Here is a 24,536-nt window from a genome sequence, read left to right on the forward strand (position 1 = left end):
TTATTTTAGTAAGTTTTTACATTGTTTACCCTTTTGTCCTTTAAAACTTTAAAAAAAAAACTTTTAAATGGGTAAATTCCTCAGAAAAGCAAAACTCATAGAATATTCCCTATTGATAACAAGAGATGGGACCTAACATGTTTGCATTTTCGTCCTTGTGCAGATTGCACCTTAATCTGACATATTTTCTGTTAAATTGGACAGCTTTTTAAATTCCTATTTTCTTAATTCATACATATTCATACAACTGGACATATACTCGTAGACATGTACCTCAACACAATCTGCTGTTTTTCCTCCGCAAGTACCATCATTGTTAGTATTTAGATGTACAGCTACAGTGGATGTGGCAGCTTCGTCTGTTGGCTCGGCCGTTATCTTGTTCAAATGCTCCAAAAGAAACAGCCTTTAATTGAATTAGAATACAAAATTGTTATTGTTAACAATATAAGAAATTTTAAGGACACAAAATCATTATCAAAATTAGCTACTGTCCGTTCTTATGATCATCTAAATATATTTTTTTAAATTCTACAATGAACTGCTTAAAAATATTTTGTCACATCATCAATAAAAACAAATGATTTCTGATTAAACTTCGTTAAAAAAACACAGCAAATAATTCCACTGCTTGTAATGTTTCACATGTATAATAAATTTAACATGAAGCACTTTTAATTCTGTATTCATATAGAGAGAGATATACCAAATAAGGAAATAAGAAACATTTTGGACGTTTCAACAAGCAATATACTGAAAGACGTCTGAGTATAAACGGTTGTAGAGCAGCTAGTCAGTGGTTATAATGCAAATATTAGAAACTTTGCTTCATCACAAGGAGCCATACCAATTTAAACGTTTATAAATGCCCCATATGTGTCAATGAAATACAAGTTAAATTAACAAATGTTGTAAACATACGTGATCTTGTCTTTTTCCAAAATAGCGTAGGAAATAAAGAAAGGATTGTAGTCAATGTCACCAGCCCTCAAGTTAAATAACCCTGAAAAACAGTCAATAATAGATCAGTATCAAGTGATCATAATGGGGAAAATTCAAGTTGTTTTTACAAAATGATACATAGATTTCAAGACATACAATAATTATCTTTAATCCTATTACTCTTTTTTCTATCTTTTATTTCTTATCTTCTTCTATTAAAACCGTATCACATGTGGTACTGAGTCATGATATACAAAATAGTGTCAATACATGTCAAGGAAAACATGCTTTGCTTTTGAAAAACAAGAAAAGCAATATTATTTGTCTATGATTACAGTAAACATACAAATTAACTTCATTTATCTCTCTACGTATTTGTTTATTATGCTCTTTGACAAAACAGGTTTGTATATATTATGTCGAAAACGTGTTCTACCAAACTGTAGACAAGAACTTCAATATTACAGAACATAGTGTTAAAAATAGAATGTTGCAGTTTTTGTCATTAAAACACAGTAAAGAAATAAAATCTTGAAATATACGAAAATTATTAACATATAAGCTATCATTCATTTTTTAGAAAATAAAAAAAATCCATGTAAATACACTATAAAAGGCGGAAGCGTCAAAAGAACTAGCATCTCCCGAACTTACAAGCTGTTTCATCTAAACTCGTTACAACCATCATGTCTACCTCTTTCTCGTCCATCGCTTCTCGCATATCCTTGACTTTATCTTGCCATGAACGACCTAAAATATAATGTAACATGTCTCAGAATGTTTTACATTTTGATAATGCAGAGTCTTTTAAATTACAAATTTTTGTATACCTAATGTTTGAATGTTAATAGAGTTAAGCACTATATTGATACAATTAACGTTAACATTGAATCTACATCTATTAACTTTTATATCTCGATTTGCACGTAAATATAAGTCGATACAGTATCGTCATCCAAGTCGCTGCAGAAAAACGCGTGCCGCGTCCAAGACTCGACCCGTTACTGATGAGCTTCGGGCTGGTTATACATACTGTAAGCAACGCTGTGAAATATTACTTATTTATGATTAAGAAACATAGCCACACGATTTGTGTTGTGAATTTCCAAACTAATTTTGAATAGTTTAATAACAGTCAAAGAAAACACTGGCAGTTTTATGATGTATTGAAGTTTTATATGGTATAACACATATTCTTACCTGCAAACTGCATTGGTAACATGTTTATTGGAGAATTTGGCTGCATGGGACGACCTAGACCCGAGCTCCAAAACCGATCAACCAGTTCATCCGGCACCGGATCCATGTAAATTCCAGACTTTAAAAGCTCTTCTTTGTAATATTTCCAGTCGGCTTTTAGAAAAAATAAAATGAATTACGTCATGAGACTTTAACAATTTACCATATTACTACAATGACGTATTTTGAGTGAGCGATACATAAGTCCATATTGTATGAGCCCAGTGATTAAGCATATAAAATTTTGAAAGGATTCGTGATGGTAAGTTTCCTTCTTACTGAAAACTGATGACTTTGGCTATTATGCCGTAATCAAACTGTGACATAGAAATATCAATATAGTAAAATAAAAATGATAAATATAACAATGTGTTACAATGTTTGTAATGTAAGTATATTATATTGATAAATATTGTGTATTATGTCATTTCCTATTGAAACAAACAATTCAGCATAAAATTCAAAAAGGTGTTTTGACTGAATTGCGAATAGTGCAGATCATGTGCAGTCTAGACGGATGTGCCCACTAGCGTTGGTCTGCCACTGGTCGCATGTATACATACTGTTGCTGCAAAATGGTTAAACAATTCTTATCATAATATCCCTATCTCATGCCAACTGATATTTTTATTTACACAGTAGAAAACTATTCCGTGTATCATTATTGTTAGTAGATAAACTTACAGCTGCCGATGAGGAAGGGGCTCGCACCAAAGAAGTTTCCTCGTGACAATTCTTGCTTTAACCATTCTATCATGGTTGGCACGCCCGGCTCATCTATGACGGAAAAAAGAAATACTTCACTAAAAGCATTAACTATATCATTTTTAAATTGACTATATCATTTTAAGATTTGGACAGTATCATTTTAGGGTTCGACTATATCGTTTTAAGTTGACTATATCATGTTAAAGATTGGGCAGTATCATTTTAAGGTTGACTATATCATGTTAAAGATTAAACAGTATCATTTTAGGGTTCGACTATATCATTTTAAGATTGACTATATCATGTTATATATTGGACAGTATCATGTTAGGGTTTGACTATATCATTTTAAGTTGACTATATCATGTTAAAGATTGGGCAGTATCATTTTAAGGTTGACTATATCATGTTATAGATTGGACAGTATCATTTTAGGGTTCGACTATATCATTTTAAGATTGACTATATCATGTTATAGATTGGACATCATCATTTTAGGGTTTGACTATATCATTTTAAGTTGACTATATCATGTTAAAGATTGGGCAGTATCATTTTAAGGTTGACTATATCATTTTATAGATTGGACAGTATCATTTTAGGGTTCGACTATATCATTTTAAGGATTGGACAATATCATTTAAAGGTTCGACTGAATCATTTTAAGGATTGGACAATATCATTTTAAGGTTGACTATATCATGTTATAGATTGGACAGTATCATTTTAGGGTTCGACTGAATCATTTTAAGGATTGGACTATATCATTTAAAGGTTGACTATATCATGTTATAGATTGGACAGTATCATTTTAGGGTTCGACTATATCATTTTAAGGATTGGACAATATCATTTAAAGGTTTGACTTTATCATTTTAATGATTGGGCAATATCATTTTAATGTTCGACTATATCATATTATTGATTGGACAGTATCATTTTAAGGTAGACTATTTCATGTTAATGATTGGGCAATATCATTTTAAGGTTCAGTTGTATCATTTTAAGGATAAAACAAAATCATTTTTAGGTTTGACTGTATCATTATATGGTTCGACTATATCATTTTAAGGATTGGACTATATCATTTTAAGGATTGGACAGTATCATTTTAAGGTTCGACTATATCATTTTAAGGATTGGACAGTATCATTTTATGGTGTATTAATAGTCATGAATCTAATATTATCTAATTAAGTGGACCACGGAAATAAACAATATGCACGCGTTTCTGTGACTAGGTCTCATCTAGAAATTTAAGACATAAATATGTAAAAAGTAGTGTTGTTTCGGCGGGAGCCCCAATTAGCAAGTGTGCTAAAATTGTTTATCTTCCAGAGTATGCTAAAGTAAATGTGCTCCAATTAAACTATACTTGCTTATGACCTTCTTCATAAATTATTTCAAATACTTAATATAAACATTTAGGTTGTTCCGTATGACATGCAATAGAAACCTCGAATAAGGCCTGCTGCAAATAAAAAAGCTATTATATTGATTAAGCAGCCAATATTAGGTTTAAAATGAATTTGAAAGACTGGCTACTATTTTTGTCATCTGTATGTGGACAGTTTGAAGTTAAATTCAAAATAAATTAAAACTGTTTCAAGCCTGTTTCAAGCCTTACTCTGACGCATAAGGATCCAGTTACAGTCGAGTGTGTCCTCAGCTTCCAGGAAATACCGTCCGTCTGTCCATAACGCCTGCTTGTCTATGGTAATCACAGCAAACCCTGGACAGATATGTTAACTTTATCTATAAGCATTTATGATAACAGAGCCATATCAGAGTGGACTTTACGCAGTTTTTCAGATAAGGATTGTTCTCTGTATTTCCTATCAAACTATCAAAATTCTTTTCATTTGCAAAGAATGGTCTCTTATTCTAATTGCATGTGTAAAAGTTAATTCCAAAAATAAATTGAAGTTTAGATAAAATACATATATGGATCTTCGTGAATGGCCTTAAGATTCGAGTGTTGTTTTCAGACACAAATTTATTCCCAAAAATAAAAAAGGGAATTAAATTTAAAGAGAATGCTCTACGGAGAGTTCACAACAAAACATGATTCTTAGAAAATGCATTATCGTGCTAACTGTGATTGCACAGAGCTCCCATTTACTCATTGTGTTCTAAAAAAATACACATTCAATAAATCAATCAATATAATTGTATGTTTCAAAAGTAATCAACTCAACAAAAAATGTTCATATATGAAGATAATTTGCGTGACAAAATCGGTGTTATATTCTTTTTTTCTTTACGTTTTGTTTGTTGTTTGTTTTAGGTTTTATAGAATTTGATATTTAGGTACCTGCTGATCCCTGGAAACCGGATATGTAACCCCTTCTTTTGTCATACTGTGACGGATACTCGCTCTATGAAAATAAATCAGACAATTGTACAAATTCAAAAAAGGACTTATTAATATTAATATCTAGTAACATCGAAATGAGTTAAGATGTTATATTTCCATAGATTGTGATCATAAATAGATATGAATTGTGAACAACTTTTTCCTACCCTTTGACAAAAACTATGTGACCGAGTGGCCAAAGTCACAGCATTTGATTTACTTGCCCGGGATTGTTGTGCGTTCATGTCCCGGTATTGGAGATGAATAATTCCCCCTTTTTAACCCTTTTGACTTTGAAACAATTTTCATAGTCTTATCAAGTCGACACATTTATAAACGGCCAATTATGATGAACTGTGCAGCAGCATTTGTGTGCTGATAGAAAACAATCATTTACCTACTAATGAAATATTGTATTGATTGAACAAGAAGTGCTCTTAAAGTGTGGTTTCTGAGTACAGATTTGATATGAATTCAATTCTATAGTTCATGGACAGTAAATACGCAATCACTATGATCAAAATAAGTGATACAAATTTACAAAGAAATAAAAATTAAACATTTTTTAAAATAAACTAAAACACAATATGTTAGTAAAAATTAAGACTTAAAATTACTGACCCTTGTTAAAAATGTTTAATACTTTTTTATTTAGCAATATTCGGACAATAAAGGGTATGCTGTGATTATCATCGAAATGAGTTTAGATGTTACATTTTCATAAATTTGATTATGAATAATTACAATTGTACTTTCGCGGAGTGGAATTTTATTTATTTGCAACGGGATTGTTGTGCATTCATGACCCGCCACTGGAGATGATAACTCCCCCTTTTGACCTGTTTTTAATCTTTAAACCATTTTCATAGTCTTGTCATGCCAACTCTTCAACTTTTGTGTGCTGATATAAAACAATCATTTACCTACTAATAATTTTTATTGGTTTGAAAGTATGATGGGCAAGAAGGAATCCATGTTGTGCTCTTGAATGTGATTAGTGATTAAAGATTTGGCTGTAGCTTGTGATATATATTCAATTATAAAGAACATGATCAGTACATATGCAATCAAAATAAGTGAAACATATTTACAAAGAAATAAAAATTAAACATTTTTTAAGATAAACTTAAACACAATATGTTAGCCAAAAACTTGCTGTAAAAATTAAGACTTTTACTGACCCTTGTTAAAAATGTTCAATACTTTTATATTTAGCGATATTCGGACAATAAAGGGTATGTTGTGATTCACATCATTCGAACATTTTCGGAAATTACCTGATGAGCATCCTCATTGGGTATCAGGTAACCCTGGATACCTTGAGTGGCAAAGTAATTTCTTAGTTGAGTCACCCTGTCAGCTGTATTGACTCGTGTTGGCGGGGCCTCAGCACCCTGAAAAGAAATCATACCATGCCTTTTTCATTCGTAACAGATCCTGGTTGGGGAGGGGGGGCAAAGGGTAATTCAATCTTGTTTAGAAGAAATATTTTATACGAAATAGTTTTGACGTTTTGTATTAATCTTGATTTTTTTTTGTCACAAAGTTTTACATATTTTACATACTCTTGGATGTTTGAAAATTGTTTTAGAACAATTTTATGTTTTTGCCTCCAGATGGTGATATATAAAATTCCACGTAAGTGTTGTTACAATACATAGTTGTTTAAATAGTACATGTTTAATCGAATATATTTCTTTCGAAAATCAACTATATGGTTTTCGAAAGAAATATATTCGATTAAACATGTAATTATTTTAACAACTATGTATGTTGTAAGTAACGTTGTAACAATTTGTGTGTATTTGCGTTTATTTATGCTTGCCACCGGTTGCCCATATGGGCCAGTCCTCCAGAAGTTATTAGTCATTTTATTGTTTGGAGGAGATACAGAAAGATGCCCCAATTCCAGAAGCTTCTCCTGGTTCTTTAGCGTGCCAAGTGTTGAAGCACCCATACATGGGACCTCCATTTAAAGTCTCATCCGAGAGATTGTTTAGTAATTTTAGTTGGCCAGCCCGGGATGTCGAGATTACAAGTCTCGCGCTCTAACCGATTGAGCTATGCGGGCTGGTACGTTGTAACAACACTTACATGAAATTTTATATATGTATATAATTATGCTTCTAAAAAAAATTTCAAACATCCAAGAATATGTAAAATATGAACTGCAAATGTTTAAATGCAGTATATGTAATCATTGACATATACATGTATGCATTCATTTCTTATTGAAAAATTTGGATTCGACTTTATAGAAAATACATTTTAATTACCTCCCCTTATTAACATAAAATGTAAATTCGGTAATATCTTTACAAATAATGCTTTTTGGAGCTTACGATATCGATAAATCTGCATTTGAGCATCATATTTATGATATAAAACCATAAAAAGATGAGTTACAGGATATTTAATTTATTTCTATCACCAGTTATCCCTTTTTGTAAAATTTCATTTTACCATTTCCGACAAACAGATCAGCCATAATTGCACAATAAGTTTGATGTCATGTATAATTTAAACATCTTTGGTAAGGGGGTGTTTCATGAAAGAAAAGTGACAAGTAAATAAGCCTCCTTTAGAAAATTTCCAAATACAGCTGTTATCTGAGTCATATATATTATTACCTCCTACAGACAAATTTATTGATATATTATAATGTTATATAGCTGCGATATGTGCCATTGTTTGAATACTTACTTGTTTGTTTACGAACTGAAGAAATTTACATATGTTATCTATATAGGCAATATAACATCATACTTAATACAGTCAATATAGATTGCCTACAATAAAAACTATCAATCACACATTTAATGACCATCATAAAAGCAGTAAATTCTACCTTTCAAGTGTCTATGAGATCATGCGCTATTTGAAAAATGTGTCCCGTCTTTTCTAAAACAATGGCGTCAGTTTTAATGGCGTAGTAAACTCGATTCTTCAAGCATTCATGATATAGGTCACTATTTGTAGAAGTGTTTTTTTTCCAAACAATGGCACATATGTTGACGGCGCTGTTAAGTGAAATTTCAAGCAGTTCTGTGATAAGTTACTATTTTTAAATGTCCCGGGAAAACTAAGGCACATTATCAACGACGCAGTAAAGTTAAAGTCTTAAAGATATGCAAGATAGGACCTTAAAGCTGCACGCCTCCAGATGAGCAAAAAATATTTCAATAAAACCAGACCTGAGAAAAATGTATTAAGATTTTAGGAAAAGGAAGAAGATTCAAAATTCTAGTAATAGTTTACATGTTATGTGAAATCAATGACCTATTTTTCAGCATTTATAACTTTATTTTTACTGCGTTACTAACACAGTAAGAGCTATTTTTGTATATTTTGACCACTTTTTGGTAACTAACATGGGTTGTAAGTGCCACTGATAATGTCTAAATTGCATTCTTTCGGTAATTTTACAATATTGTATTTTTAAATACATTTTCAAATTTTCATGAAAATTAGCATGAATCTCGATGCATGCTGCTTTAATATTAACAGTCCTGAAAACAAAAATGTGCAAATTTTGACGACGCATTTGTCTCGAGACTAATTTTACAGCTTACCTCATTATTCTGCCCTACTAAACTTATATGGCCTGATAAATTATGATATAGATTAGATAATGTCAAATACAAAACTTCATTTACCCTCCATTTTATGTTTGTAATATATTGTATACGTGTCTCTAATAAATTCACAGATTTCAACGACGCACATGCATGTATCAGAAATAATAAAACTATAAAAGAAACCAAACCATTTGCGTTGCTACGATGACTTAATTTTGGTACGCAAATTATGGTTCAACGTATGAAATCTGCACAAAAATAATAATTGGCTTTGGTTTTATATACTGGTATTAACCATAAAAAGACTTCTACTAACTTCTCGTTAGTTCTACATTTGTGTGGGGGTGGGGCGTGTGCGTGTGTTCTTTGATAAATATCACGGTTTTTTGTTTGTTAGACATAAAATTATTGTTGTATTATTGTTGTATTTCATTTTCATAAATAATACTGTTACATGAAAAGAATCTTGTTATAGATTACAAGCGTTTCAATAAATTGCGCCCATTTTGTGTTCTATCTCATGAAATGGTATATTATGATGATATTGTATTACAACATCCCAAGTTGCCGCAGATGAGAAAATGAACACCGGACCAGCAAGTGCGCAGACATTGTGGTTAATTCCCGAGGACAGTATAAATAATCTTAACAACAGACATTGACCATGAGTGGTACATTGCCCTGTTGCTGCACAATATTCTAAACAATTGTAAGATAGGAAAATTTCCGAAGTTTGCGAAGTTCATATGACCTGGGATTAAAAATGTACTTATTGTGTATCTGTCTGTCCCAGATATGACCTATAACGAATGATATAAGTTTTACCGGTTTACAACTGTCCCAGTTTCCCGGGGTTAGATCTGCAGTTTCTCTCTTTAGTCTTGATAGTCCACCTTGCACATTAACAATTGCTGAAAAATAAAATAACAATGTTATGTTAATAATATTGTGCGAAACGACATGTGAGTACATCAAAGGCAGCAAAGCACTGTGGACATAAAAATGGCGTTCCTCTTGGACATGTCTCTAATGAATGCCACTACGCAGGTTTCCCTCCTTCTTCGGTCATCAACAAATTTAGGGCATTATTTCAGCATGACGGTTTAAGAACACGTTCATTTTAAAATGAAGTAAGCAAGCTGCTATTTTCAGTGTTATTTATATCACTTTAAGTTTGAATAATCTAAATAAACTTGAGGAAAACATAAATGTAAACATATAATGAAACTAGATGACTTTATATTCATGGCTTACGTAATGCAAATAATTTAAAATTAAAGTGGATTGGTCTACAATGGGCCTTTTCCAAAAGTATTTCAAATATTGATAATAATGTATCAGTTGGATATTCTTATGACATATTTCTCAAAAACAAAATGCGGACTGAGCTCTGTAGGAGCACATTTGTCTCGGAGCACATTTGTCTCACGAAGTGTGACCGATGTGTTCGTAAACAGTCATATATGCGACAAATTGGAAATGAGACAGATGTGTTCGACAAACAATAGAAAGGACACTCGAAGCACATTTGTCTCACATTTTTTCCATACAATTCTTAAAAGGTAATAATAATGTCCATCTGTATACAGGCTGCCAGCCATTGATCTGTGTTTTCTGTATTTATAATACCGTTTTTAGGTCACTCCCGGTCAGTCAAAAACTTTCTGCCTCTGCATAGGAGTCATATATTATATTAAAGAATATCTCTGTTCTGCATGTCACAATGAAAATTTCTACAAGTGCAGCATCCAGAACCTAAACACATATGCAGCAAGTCTATTCTTATCGTTATTAATTGCGATACGTTTTTTTTAATGCTTAAAGTTTTATAGATGATTTATGGCACTAGAAATATTCTTAGCAAAAACAAGGTAGTATCTACGGTGGCATAAAGGGGACATAGAATTTTCTTATTTATTACGTGCGCACACGATAGCTTTTCCGTGGTTACGTGCGCACGCGCATATGTTTTGCGCATTTGGACCTTGTCCGGGATCCTCGCATGGATAGTTCGACGCCCCGTGTATGTGTCGAACCTACAGCGGTTAGGGGGAGAAAATAAGAAGACCATTACACTTCATCAGAAATATATGTATAAAAATCGTCATTTTCCAAGAATTGCGTCTTTCAGGTTCGCCATTGAAAAGGCACTTACAACATGCATGAGTTCCTAAACAATCCGGGTAATGCCATAATTATGGAATATCGGACCACTCAGAATCGGGCGAGACGCGACATTCCTATGAGACACGAAGCGAGGCACGATATTGTAACAGGAGATCTCGCAATGTCGAAGTATCTTGTACCAAAAGATTTCAAAAATGAATAAATATTTACTTCTTTAGATAGGGCAAGTATGAATTTATTAATATTCAAATAATGATTTCTGAGGAAGTTAGATGCTTGTAACCCAAAGAAATTCGCGATAAATGTGAAATAATGCGTCATAAAAGTAGCAAAATGTAAACAATGTAGTAAATTGACTTCAATCCAAAATTCTAAATCACTTCAACTGTACAAACTGCAAAAAAGCAGCAGATGAAAAATGCTTCAGGTAATTAGCCAATGAGTAACTTTTTGGAGCTATAAAAGTATACCAAAAATAAAAAACTTTTGAGGAATACAAATTAAAGCTTTTCTCAGGCATAATGGGCCTTTAAGTGATTTATGTAGACTATAAAGGGAATACTACTTAGCGGTATATGACCTGGAATCAATTTCTTGTCTCGCGTCGACGAACGGGATGCGAAGCGAGACGCGAGATTTCGGCGAGATGCGAAACGAGTCACGATATTGTATCATTCAATATCAACCGATTACGGTGTTCCGTTTGGACATAAGTAGCATTTTGTCTCCCTGAACAGCTATGCACAATGGTACAAAGGTGAAATTGAGATGGTACGATGATTAAAAAAAACACGATGGCACGATGGTGGAATCACGATGATGCAATGACACGATAGAGAAAATAATATCGCGTTTTCATCATCATGCCATCGCAGTTTCACCATATCGTACCATTGTATTTTCACCATTGTAACATCGTCTTTCACCATAGTACCATCACGTTTTCACCATCGTACAATCGTAGTTTCACCATCGTACAATCGTTGTTTCACCATCGTACAATCGTTGTTTCAAGTTCGTACTATTGATTATTACACATGAGGCAAAACGGCAAACCTCGATTCTAAAAAAGAATTTCTGCCGTGGGGAAATATGTGACAAATAATTAATAAATAATGGCATGAGACAAATGTGCTTTCTTGTCCCTTAAAAAACTTGATCGGAGCACATTTGTCACACAAATGAGTTTTTTGGGGTAGACATTTGAGGTCCCATTTGTCTCATGTGGGACAAATGCGACCGCATCGGTCTTACGTAAGACAAATGTGTTCCGAGACAAATGTGCTCCTACAGAGCTCTAGTGATTTAGTGTTTAAAATTAAAGTTTGTCCAATAGGATTGCAGAATTTTAAATGAATCGTAACACATTAACTTTGGTAAATCGGCAAACTGTTTATCAGTCTAGCAAATCGCCTTTTACAATTGGTCGCACGGCTATAAATGTGTACGCCCTCGTGATATAATTCCTCGCATCCGAACTCCAAACAGTGATGTTATTGAGCGATAAAATCACTGTTTGAGATATATTATTTCTTATAGTATTTCTTAAATATCGCAACCGCCGCTAAATGTCGCAAAATCGTCTGCCGTTAAATGCCGCAATGGTAACGTTTAATGTCGCACGATTTTCCCTTACCGTTATATGTCGCAACACTACCGTTAAATGTCGCAAAATTTTAATTCATGTTTAACAAGTAGCTGGTGGTATTATGTTAATATTTCCATTATGTCTGTAATCTGGCGACATATGTAAGAAATGAGGAAATGATTTGCTGTAGTGTTTAAATAAATTGGTTATAATGAAGTCATCTTAGTCGGTATCATAAATTGACGACTACAATTTATCCAAAAAGCCCCTTGGTGATTAAACACATTGGTATACGTTTTTGTCTCCCGCCTTTTTGAAGAAAAAGAGGGATACATAAAAAGGCTACGTCCGCCTGCCCGCTCCTAAACTCAGCCGTTCATCAAGGGATTTTGAAATAACATATGTTCATCAAATTAGGACGACCTGTCGTGAGAAACAACCAGACCTCCACGGTGGTCCCACTAGGAGATCAGAGGTCAACATTGTCTGATGGAGGATACAATTCGTGTCAGGTTTATAACTTTTAAGTCCTTCAAGGTATTTGAAATAACTTGGCACAAATGCTCACTATCTAAGACAACGTGCTTGCGAGACAATGGTGACAGTCAACAATATTTTATGGGGAGTATATTTCCTGTCCAATCCTTACCGTTTTCATCTATAAAGGGATTTTAAAATGATATATCACACATGTTTATCATAATAGGACCACATGTCATACACAACACTCAGAATCCTACTTCCAAGGTCAAGGTCACACTAAAAGGTCAAAACTTAAAGTGGTCTGTTATAATGACTTTTTGTGTCAGATCCACAACTTTTTCACTCATCAAAGTATTTTGAAATAAGTTTGCACAATATTCACCAATGAATCATGCGCGACACTCCGACCTCTAACAAGGTCAAGGTCACAAACTGGAAATTATTATTGTACCATAGTTTGGGGACCTTTCTGTTGAAAATGTGTCAGAGTTAAATCGTATACATATACATGCACAGTGCGTTAACTGGAGTGCAGGTACTCCAGAGCATGCCCACTAATTGGCTCATTTTTGCTGGGGTTTACATATTGTGACGGCAGAGAAAGGGAAAGCGATAGCAATATCATATTCAGATGTTCGTTGATTGGTTTCTTTTTTCTGGGGTTTCATATTGTGACATCAGGGAACGTGTTAATATGTTTGACAAAAGAGAAGAACATCAAAACACTCGGCAATCTGGTTAATGCTCGGGGGCTACGCCCAAATCAGATAGCCTCGTGTTTCGATGCTCTATTTATCTTTTTATAAGGATTGACATACAGTGAGTTCTTTCATTAAATTTGTATATATGATTTAACATCAATTTCCAGTTAAGAATTAGTTATTTATTATTGCAAAATAGATGATAATTGAATGTGTTTTGTATTAAACATCAGCACACACAGCGAACACTTTGGCTCAAAACTCTGTGATATGCATATTTGATCTTGTAACAATGCCGAAGCTTACAAATACTTTTCAGAACGTATTTACAACATTATTGCAAAACTCGTTGCGATGACATAATTTTGTAGCATTTATTTCAAAACCAGTTTTGCAATTAAAATGAGTTTTGCAATAAATTGTTCTTATATCAGATTTGAAATGAAGATTATGCTCTAAATATTATTATCTTTATCTTTTTTATGATTTTAAGGGATTTTATATTTTATTCATTAAATTTGTATATATGATTTAATACCAATTTCCATTCTCAAATCATATATTCATGATTGCAAAATATTTGATAATTGAATGATTTTTATTAAATGTCAGCACATTTTTATTATCAACAACAATTGTATTTTTGCAAAAGTTTTGGCTCAAAACTCGGTGATTTGCATATTTGATCTTGTAACAATGTCGGAAGTTACAAGTACTTCGTGGCATTATATTACCAATAACGTTATTGTTGAAAATGCTGTTTAAATTCGACAACGTATAAGGGTTTTGAATGGGTTATTATACAAGTATCTTGAACTATAAACATGGATATTAATGGTTTGTAAGAGTTACTTCCCCTACCGAATACCTGTTTGCAGAACGAGCCACTGCAGCAGGTGAAGAAAAAATGCAACCTTTCAATATAGCAATGAATAACAGCTAGACATTAAAACCAAAAGAAAAACAATAAAATAATGAAAAAGCGAAAAACCCTTTAAAACAATATCAGATAAAATAATGACAATTTTGACTTACTTCCGTTCATTTCTGTAAGTATTTGGGAATATCACAATTTAGCATTATCTTATTTGCTCTGCCATTAGAGAAATAGTTAACTATTCAACGATTATCACTTTAACATTTCGCTTATTTTTGTATCTTCTTCCATGAATTCCAATGCCATTCATCTTCCTCTTTTAACATTTAAAGGTTCTTCATTATGATATTGATTATTAATGTGCGCTTAGAAATTATTGGCAGATAACATACCAACTGTTGCTTTTTATCAGAACGTTTTAATATCACCAAATTGTCATTGGTAGGATACTTTTAGTTATTCAATCCTAGTCATACCATACAGACGGAAATGAAACTAATCACATAAAAACTAACATCAAAAACAACTATAGTCTAACAAAATATGGCAAAAACGAAACAACTAAAAACAACAAATTTGTAACTTTCCTCCAGATATTGGTAAAGAGATAAAATTGAACATTTTGTACTGTTTATATTCCTGTTTATTTCATATCGTTACCTAAAAAGTAAAAACACATTGTTTTACAATCACAATCTTGTGTTTCTACAGTGAGGCAAAGAAATTTGACATGATTTATAAACAATTATTGGCCTAATTTGCCAAATGAGAAGTACAAATATCATCTGTGCACAATCATTTGACTTAAAAGTAATGTTCACGAACTGTAAATATGTAATAGTAAAAAAAAGTAGTCAACTACAATTCTTAAACAACACCCCTTTCATGTACCAACGTTTCGGCTAAACAGCCTTTTTTCAGAGTACATAAATAAATCATAAATAATAAACAAGAACATTTTGTCAGCGTCACATGACGTAATTAGCGAAGACGTCAAAATATAAAAAGAGTAATAAAGCAATAAAGTAAAAAAGCAGTAAAAGTGCAAAAATAAAGTAAAAACACCCGTAAACTGACTAAGATTATACAAAATAACCCAATGGAAAATGAATATAAACATATCCTGTATATTGCATAATTTCGTTATAGAATCAATTGTTGTATGCTATAAAGTATTTTTAATAAATAGGAACTAGACCAAGAAGTGTTGATAAGAATCATTAAAGACATTTAAAATTGAACAATCTCCTACGTGTCAATGAGACTGACATAAATATGCCCTTGTTGGCAAATACTACAAAGAGGATATTTTTTCGTGTGAGTGAAATATGGAATATATTTTCACGAAATATGCTAAAATTCCATATATTTTCACGAGCCGGAACCAATGAGTAAAAACAATAAAAGTTGTTCACAAAGATTTTAAATGTATGCAATAATATTTTAATTATTCGTCAGTGAGATTCAATTTAATGTCGCCATCTTACACTGTGTTGAGAAAACATATAACACAATTATCATTTTAATTTCTTATAATGAAATGAATAACTGAAGCTATTAACTGTCAGAGAAAACCGTCTGAAAGTTGTCACTAGATATAAATATGTATTTTTTTACTCCGCCCACTTTCTTATTTTTTAAATATCTATAACATACAGTACGTGTATGACTGAAACACTATTTCAGATTGTAATGAAAGAAAAAAGGCAAAAAAACAAAACAGGTTTTTGCATCAATGACATTTTTAAGATCGTAATTCGTAATTTGATAGTGACAATATCATAAAACCTTTCAAGGTGAAGATTTAGGGAAAATGCGGACACATCCAATCTTTCTAGAATATGCTTCATAGTATTCAGGTTATATCGTAGCTCAAAACCTTTGCACGTAGGCTGTTAAATGAAAACACGTATGTGTGCAAAAGCCAAAGAGGCATGAATGATAGTTATAGATTTTAAAACCCAATAAGAAAACTCTTATTTCAACCAATCATTTTAGAAGACACTTCAAAGCCTATTCTAGCAGATAGTTGGGAATTCCCTCCTCCCCTTTTAGATATGAACATATTATTTTTGTTTTACTAATGATAAGTAACAGATAACTAATATACCGACAACTCTAATGCAACACCATTAGTTACTAGTTTAACATGAATTTATATCTTAAGACATTTAACGACAGACGATTTTGCGATATATAGCGGCGATTGCGACATTTAGTTTTGCTTTGCAATGGTGCGACATTTAGCGGCAGGTGCGACATTTAGAGGCGTTGTGACATATAACAGCCCACAATGGATGATAATATTTTGTTCTAGAACACTTTATTATTATATTTTTATGTCATATTGGATCATGAATCTAACACCTACCAACAATATCAATATATACTTTATTTCGTGATTTTTTAACATATGACAAAACACTATAAATTAAATTATTTATAGTATTTCAGAAATTCCATTATTTACCAATTGAGCCGCGTCACGACAAAACCAACATAATGGGTTGGTCAGTTTCTCTACTTGTAATAGGGTTTGTAAGCGAACAGCATGGATCCTGATCAGACTGCGCGGATGCGCAGGCTGGTCTGGATCCATGCTGGTCGCAAACCCATTATGTTGGTTTTGTCGTGACGCGGCTCAATTCACTTTAAGATCGGCTTTGTACCGATGATATGGTTCCTTTTAACTACTACCAAGCCGTAACGATCTATTTGACATGAAACTATTTTATGAAAATTAATTAATAATCAATACATATACATTTAGCCAAAATTTTCTCTATACACAAACGCCTTTTTTCAATCTTCTCTTATAAGTGTAAAATTAACTTGAAGTTATTTATATTAAGCATTTTTAAATTTCTGTAAAGTAGTTCCTTTTATAAATGCATAGATAATACTCAAATTAATGGTGTATAAGTGTAATAACGATATTTAAATTAATTAGTGAATACATCATTTATTGCGCAACATCTTGTATACACATAAAACGGGAACAATAATTGCAAGCGGTTAGTATAAAATAGAGTGATACAAGTTGCACAGTTTACTTGTATACTCTGCCGAGACGGTATGTGAACACACAAAATCTCTGAATAAAACATCATTAATTTCTCTTTTTGCTTTTACTTTTTGTTGTATGCATGTTGCAACAATAGCTGCCAAAAATATAATATTTTAGAAAATACAAGACTCTGTTCTTAAGTTTTATGCGTTTTTTTTTTGTTTTTTTTTTGTTATCTTCTTGTTGTTGTTGTTGTTTTCACGTAAATTTGAATGGGAACATGGTCCGCTTATAATATTGTTATACATATTTAGTTCAAGAATGTAAGACAACAGAGCATCACTAAAATATAAGTATATTGTAATGTACGACGTGGGATTGATTACAATTTGGCAAAACTACAATTTGTATTTTGTGATTTACATCAGGTATGTTTTAGTGGTAAAGCATTTTTGATTCGCATGAATTTCGGTTGCCAAATGAGCAAATATATCTCTAGCGGATCTTGCACATACCATGTGCGGTCTTTGATGCTTCAGACTGAACGCAATCGCAACTTTTCGGGCCTTTCCGTCAAACCTCGTACTTTGAACTATACAGAACGCTAAAAAAAAACTATGCAAAACTGTAAACAAATAGTAATTCAGTGCTTAAAGTTTATTCCAATATATCGAGTAAAGGTCTACCTAAACTTTAAGTAAATTTATAAATATAAAAGTAAACAGTATATTATTTAAATACATATTATTATGGCTGTAGAAATCGAATGTCTACCTGTTTTTTTGGATTTGTTTATAATTGTTCATCAGTGGGCATTGTTAAAAAGACAAATTTTCAAACATAATTTTACCGAAATAGATCTTATTTTCTTTTGGATGTCAGATATATACATTCGTCATACATTATCAAAAATTACACTACATTTAAAATCACATAGTAGAATCCGAGATTATTATGATTAATTGCCGAGGTGTTCCAATTGCTTAGTATCTATAGATAAAATGGAGAGTGATATTTTACCGCTTCGATTTTTTTGCCATTTTTACAATACAGTTTCATACTTATTCTAGGTTTGAACAAGCTATAAACAAAATATAGAAATAATACTACGACCAATAAACTCGTGAACCTCACCGCTTCTTTGGCTTCCGGCTGTATCCGCACATGCGCATAAAAATGATATTACATAATTAACTGACAAAACTGCAATAAGTGACGAGTTAGCATATTTCAGTTATCAAAATGAGGGGAAAAGTAGCAATTTTGTTATCTATGTTGTTGTATGTTCAGCTCTTTTATATCTAATCTAATCATAATACAATGTAATATGTTTTGCAGAAATGTTGTACAGGTACAGCCACTGCGAGATAACTTAGATAATTCCTTTCAGATTTATTGCACCGACTTGAAAGATTTACCAAGGAAAACAATAGTGCGATATTTGACTGAGTATCTCCGTAAATTACATTTAATTGTGAATAGTATTCCGTTTATCATTGCATTTGTTGTACACTTTATTATCTTCGAATATATTTTATCTTAATTTGTGTTTTTATTGTTTGATTTTTTTATTTTCTTAACTTGTGTTTTTCATCAAAAAGCAAGGAATTTAAAGCCTTCACAGAGACAAAAAAAATGAGTTTGTAGGTCGATATGTAACTTCATTTAAACACAAATTACATTTCTTTGTACACGTAATGCGTTATTCTTTTTTATTTTTATTATTTTTACTTACTAAGGTTGACAGTTACTTATTAATACATTCTTTACAATATTCATATACATGTATTTTGAATAGCGTGATGTAATTTGAAAGTGTAAAGCTATTCTGTAGACATTACAAAAACCTGTAAACAATCATGATAATTTCACTATTTCAAGAAAGGGTTATAACAAAAATAGAGAAAATAAGAATCCTAAAAGAAAGTCCAAAACGGCAAAATTGAAAATGTTACAGGCTCAATTTGACGGAGTCCTTTCATGGACGCTACTGTCAAGTGCAAACTACCGTCCACGCTCTCTTTCACCGGCTTAAGCAGAATTCAACATTTAAACATGGAAGTGGCAAAATTTTGAATTTAGAAACATCCGCAGATGTGTTCATAAATCTATCATAACGTGGGAGCCATAAAGGCCCGACAAAATATTTAACTCCTATACATTTTAAAATTATGTAGGTGGGATTCAAGACGACTTCACACAGTGACACACACCGTCTGATATAAGCGCAAACATTTTTTTGCTTCGTTGTGATTTGTATTAAGACATATTTTAAAAAAATTAAAACAAGCAAAATGTGCATGCATTTACTTCGAGATACAATCACACGAAAATTCATTACAGTACAATATACACAGAACAGACTAGACCAGAACAACAGCAGTGTATTTGAAAAGTAAATTTTTTTTAATGTATTATATAATAAAGAAAGCTGTTTAATTTCTCGACATTTTATTTTATTTTTGTAAACCAATGAATTAATTTATTTCACCGGAGAGATATGATTTGATTCTTTAATTGATAACTTATAAATTACATGTATCTTCAAAAGTATTTTGATGTCTGAAACAATATAATATTATGTTAGATATTTTATATTTTCTAAACTAGCTGATAACCTCATATGTTATATATTTGAAATGATATAAATGATTTATCAATACTTTACAACAGAAAGTATTACAAGTAATGTAAATATGTAAAAATAACATTGGAGTTATGGACAAATGCATTTTGCATATAATATATGCACATACCAAGCGTGGAGGGATTTTTCTAGCTCATACAAAAAATCTTAAGAATTGTAATCAATTTAACGACAAATAGAATGGCTGTAGGAAATTTGCAGAAACTGCATTTGTTTGATACTCACTATGTGGAAGAGAATATTTCTTAAGTGTTTATTGATCAGAGTTCAACCTTTGACCCCTCTAAGAATATCAACCGATAATATGTATGTTAAACCCTGCAGGCTCTAATCGACCGTGAAATACTTATGCGCCAGCTGACGCGTACTACTGAAGCGTAAAAATACATTTTCTTATACGAGCGGGAAAGTTAGCGTTTTCTGAGTCGTCTGCCTTTCAAAAAATGCATTTTCATTAACAGGTATACAGTCTCTCTCTGCTTTCTTTGATGAGACGGGCTGTGTCGGGCCGGATGGAGGCCGAGCAGGGAGAACTGAGAGCGCTTCCTTGTTGACTTTACGACAAAGGTAGGCGCCAGTGCCCTATCGTACACTACATGTATTTCAGACACGAACGGGAACCTTTGCAGAACGACCAACACCTTATTTAATCGCATATGTGCTTTCCGAACGGAAATTCTAACTAAAAATATTATATGTACTCTTATAGGGTTTCGTTTCTGAAGAAGCGTGCACTTGTTTACAGCATCTTAATATCTTAACAAATCTCACACTTTAGAAACAATAAAGTGCCGTAATTAAACTATTCATATTCGTGCCAATTTAATCTAGTCACAATAAGATTCCTGCATTACTGTTTCATATTTCCCTGGATTCACTTCCTGCATTTTATGCCAAAACAGCTTCAGGACAATCGTATATAATTTTATAATCTCTATCGTTCTCAGTTCCAAACACTTAAGGTGCTGTTTAAACGCTGTTATCTTGGGGGGTTAAGTTTTTTGGAGTTTTTTTTTAAATCGCATAAGAAAGAGCTTTGATTCAGAGCCTATTTCCTTGAACTCATTGCTGATCTTGCATCTGTGTTTCTCGTTAACGTGGCATTTCTTTCCCTTGTTTATTTATTGAATAGTATAGTTATACGTTGAAGTGTTTTATCGCGAATTCTTTAACAATAGGAAATATGCAATCGTTGCATTTCTCATTTCAGTTTTTAATATAAAAGACAACATGTGCTTTATATACAATATAGTAAATAATTATAGTGAACAAAATTGAAAAGTGTTGTAAACATTGTTAGAATAAAAAGCGATGGCTAAAATAATTAATTTTAGATGTAATACAGGGCAATGCTTTAGATAATATAAACACAGCGTTCTGACAGACTTAGGAAACAGTTTACAAAGGTCATCGACATGTATTTCGATTAGAAAAGCCTCTATATTGAGAAGTATTCCTGATTTTTCTTTTCAGTATTAACCCTCAACTAGCTTTAACAAAACGTGATAAACCTCGCCACCGGGTATACAGCCAGACTAGCCTAGATTTCCATCTCGTCACTGGGTATGGAATAAGGCTAGACTGGACTTCCACTAGCAACCGGGGATAGAACCATGCTAGCCTTGAGTTCAATCTCGTCACCGGGTAATAGACGGGTATAGAGCCATGCTAGCCTGGATTTCCATCTCGCCTCTCGGTATAGAGCCATGCTAGCCTGGATTTCCACCTCGCCACTTGGTATAGAGCCAGATTAGCCTTGACTTCCATCTCGCCACCAGGTATAGAGCCATGCTAGCCTTGACTTTCTTTCTCGCCCAGGCTAGCCTGGATTTCCATTTCGCCACTGGCATAGAGCCAGGCTTGCCTGGACTTCCATCTCGGCGCCGACAGAGCCAGGCTAGCTTGCACAACCATCTTTCCACCATGTATAGAATCCGGCTATCCTGACTTCCATCTCGCCATCGGGGATTGAGCCAGATTTGCCTGGACTTCAATCTCGCCACCAAGTATACAGCCAGGCTAGCCTGGAATTTCCATTTTGCCACCGGCATAAAGCCATGCTGGCATGGACTTTCATCTTGCCACTCGGTATAGAGCCAGGCTAGCCTGAATTTCAAGCTTGCCACCGGGTATAGAGCCAGGTTAGCCTTGACTTCAATCTCGCCACTCGGTATAGAGCCAGGCTAGCCTTGATTTCAATCTCGCCACCGGGTATAGAGCCATGTTAGCCTTGACTTCAAACTCGCCACTCGGTATAGAGCCAAACTATCCTGAATTCCATCTCGCCACTTTGTATAGAGCCAGGCTAGCCTGGACTTCCGTCTCGCGATCGGGAATTAAGCCAGGTTAGCCTTGACTTTAATCTCGCGACTCGGTATAGAGCCAGGCTAGCCTTGATTTCCATCTCGTCACCGGTTATAGAGCCATGTTAGCCTTGACTTCCATCTCGCCACCGGGTATAGAGCCAGACTAGCCTAAATTTCAAGCTTGCCATCGGGTATAGAGCCAGGTTAGCCTTGACTTCCATCTCGCCACCGGGTATAGACCCAGACTAGCCTTGACTTCCGTCTCGCGACCGGGTATAGAGCCAAGCTATCCTAACTTCGATCTCGCCACTCGGTATAGAGCCAGGCTAGTCTGAATTTCAAGCTTGCCACCGGGTATAGAGCCAGGCTAGCCTGAATTCCATCTCGCCACTCTGTATAGAGCCAGGCTAGCCTAAATTTCAAGCTTGCCACCGGGTATAGAGCCAGGCTAGTCTGAATTTCAATCTCGCCACTCGGTATAGAGCCAGGCTAGCCTGAATTCCATCTCGCCACTCGGTATAGAGCCAGGCTAGCCTAAATTTCAATCTCGCCACCGGGTATAGAGCCAGGCTTGCCTGGACTTCTATTTCACGACTGGGTATAGACACCTCGACATAACAGCAAGAAAATATTTAGAATGGTTTCGTTGGGATAACAATTATGCGGTTGTATAAAGGTATTTGTGGTTAGGGTTGGCCACTGTGGGAAACTTCGGTTGTATTTTACATCTAGTTTATGGTTAAAAATAAAACAGAAGGAAAAATCATCTTGAGGTAGTCTTTTTGCAGAAGGAAAATGTAAAATAGCAAACAAAATACCTTTAAAATAGTACTTATTGTCAGAGTGTAAAATAGATAGGTCTCAAGAGGTTGTAATTTTTCATCGTAAAATAAGAATTCCAGATGCTATCATGCACGTGCGATCTGGACATCCCGAACACGATGCACGAGGAAATAATGGCTGTTATTTACTGATAAAACATATGAAATAGTAATTATGGAGATAATATCAATAGAACGGTTAGAAATGCGAGAAACGGATAATCTATCAAATTATTGTGAAACATAAACAATCAAAACCGAAAACTGATAGGCAAGTCTGTTTGAGAGCATGATTTCTTCAACAACAGGGGTTCTGTGTACCTCAAAACAGAAAAAAATATTTAATTTGTAACATAACAGTCCTACGCATAAACCCAAGATTTCCAGTTTTCCCCCAAAATTTCCTATCTCTGACCAGTGATGAGCATTTAATTATAATTACATGGCTTGTCACAGTATCACTGATAGCAGCACCCTTGAATGTTTTATGACCCTATCATGTTTCAAGAATGTATCGTGTAAAAAGCTGGGGGATATAGAGAACATTTTAGAAATAAGGAAAACTAAGATTTTCATAAGCTACATTTTTTTATAAGAGTTAAAGACAAAAAAGATTAGATTACATTTAAAAAAGTTTTTAATCACTTACAACTCACAATGAAAATACTTGTGTAAATTAATTTCATATTAAAGGCATATTATGCCTCAGTGATTTATATTATTTTCCTTTTTGAGAGGAGGCAAAATAATGTTTAGTAATATATTTATGGATTCAAAGCATTGTTTATGCTTATCATTCAATTAGGTACAAAAAAAGAAATGTAAAAAAGGTATAAAAATATAAACAAAGAAGTATTTTAACTTCAATACAAAATCACTTTATCTATATATCAATTGCCAAAGAACAGAAAAGAAGATAAATTTGATGACATTTAAGTTATTTTAAGGAAACCATAACTGGACAAACAGCATGCTGGACTATACAGGAAAGGAAAAACAAACTGTGACAAAAATCAGTTATGATAAGATACAGATATATTTCTGTATCGGTATATAGAACTTTTTGAAATCTGAATTAAATAGTATAAAGGGATGATTCTGAAGATACTGATGCTAGAGTTATGAAGCTTGTTATTGTTTAAAGTTAAAAGTAAAT

The 24,536-nt window shown here is 33.3% G+C and overlaps 1 protein-coding gene across 1 annotated transcript in view; it reads right to left on the reverse strand.

The window, feature by feature from the left end:
- The window catches only part of LOC132745696 (xaa-Pro aminopeptidase 2-like), a 49,924-nt gene that overhangs the window by 14,657 nt on the left and 10,731 nt on the right, over positions 1-24,536 (reverse strand). The window contains exons 2-10 of the mRNA XM_060734661.1: positions 9,649-9,734; positions 6,523-6,639; positions 5,204-5,267; positions 4,517-4,621; positions 2,866-2,958; positions 2,143-2,295; positions 1,597-1,692; positions 922-1,003; positions 274-406 (exon numbers count right to left, since the gene is read on the reverse strand). Coding sequence (XP_060590644.1) covers positions 274-406; positions 922-1,003; positions 1,597-1,692; positions 2,143-2,295; positions 2,866-2,958; positions 4,517-4,621; positions 5,204-5,267; positions 6,523-6,639; positions 9,649-9,734 — 929 coding nt within the window. The remainder of the gene's footprint in view (positions 1-273; positions 407-921; positions 1,004-1,596; positions 1,693-2,142; positions 2,296-2,865; positions 2,959-4,516; positions 4,622-5,203; positions 5,268-6,522; positions 6,640-9,648; positions 9,735-24,536) is intronic.

The sequence above is a fragment of the Ruditapes philippinarum genome, unplaced genomic scaffold, assembly GCF_026571515.1.
Source record: "Ruditapes philippinarum isolate M1 unplaced genomic scaffold, ASM2657151v2 ctg3216_1_1_1_1, whole genome shotgun sequence".
Classification (NCBI taxonomy): Eukaryota; Metazoa; Mollusca; class Bivalvia; order Venerida; family Veneridae; genus Ruditapes; species Ruditapes philippinarum.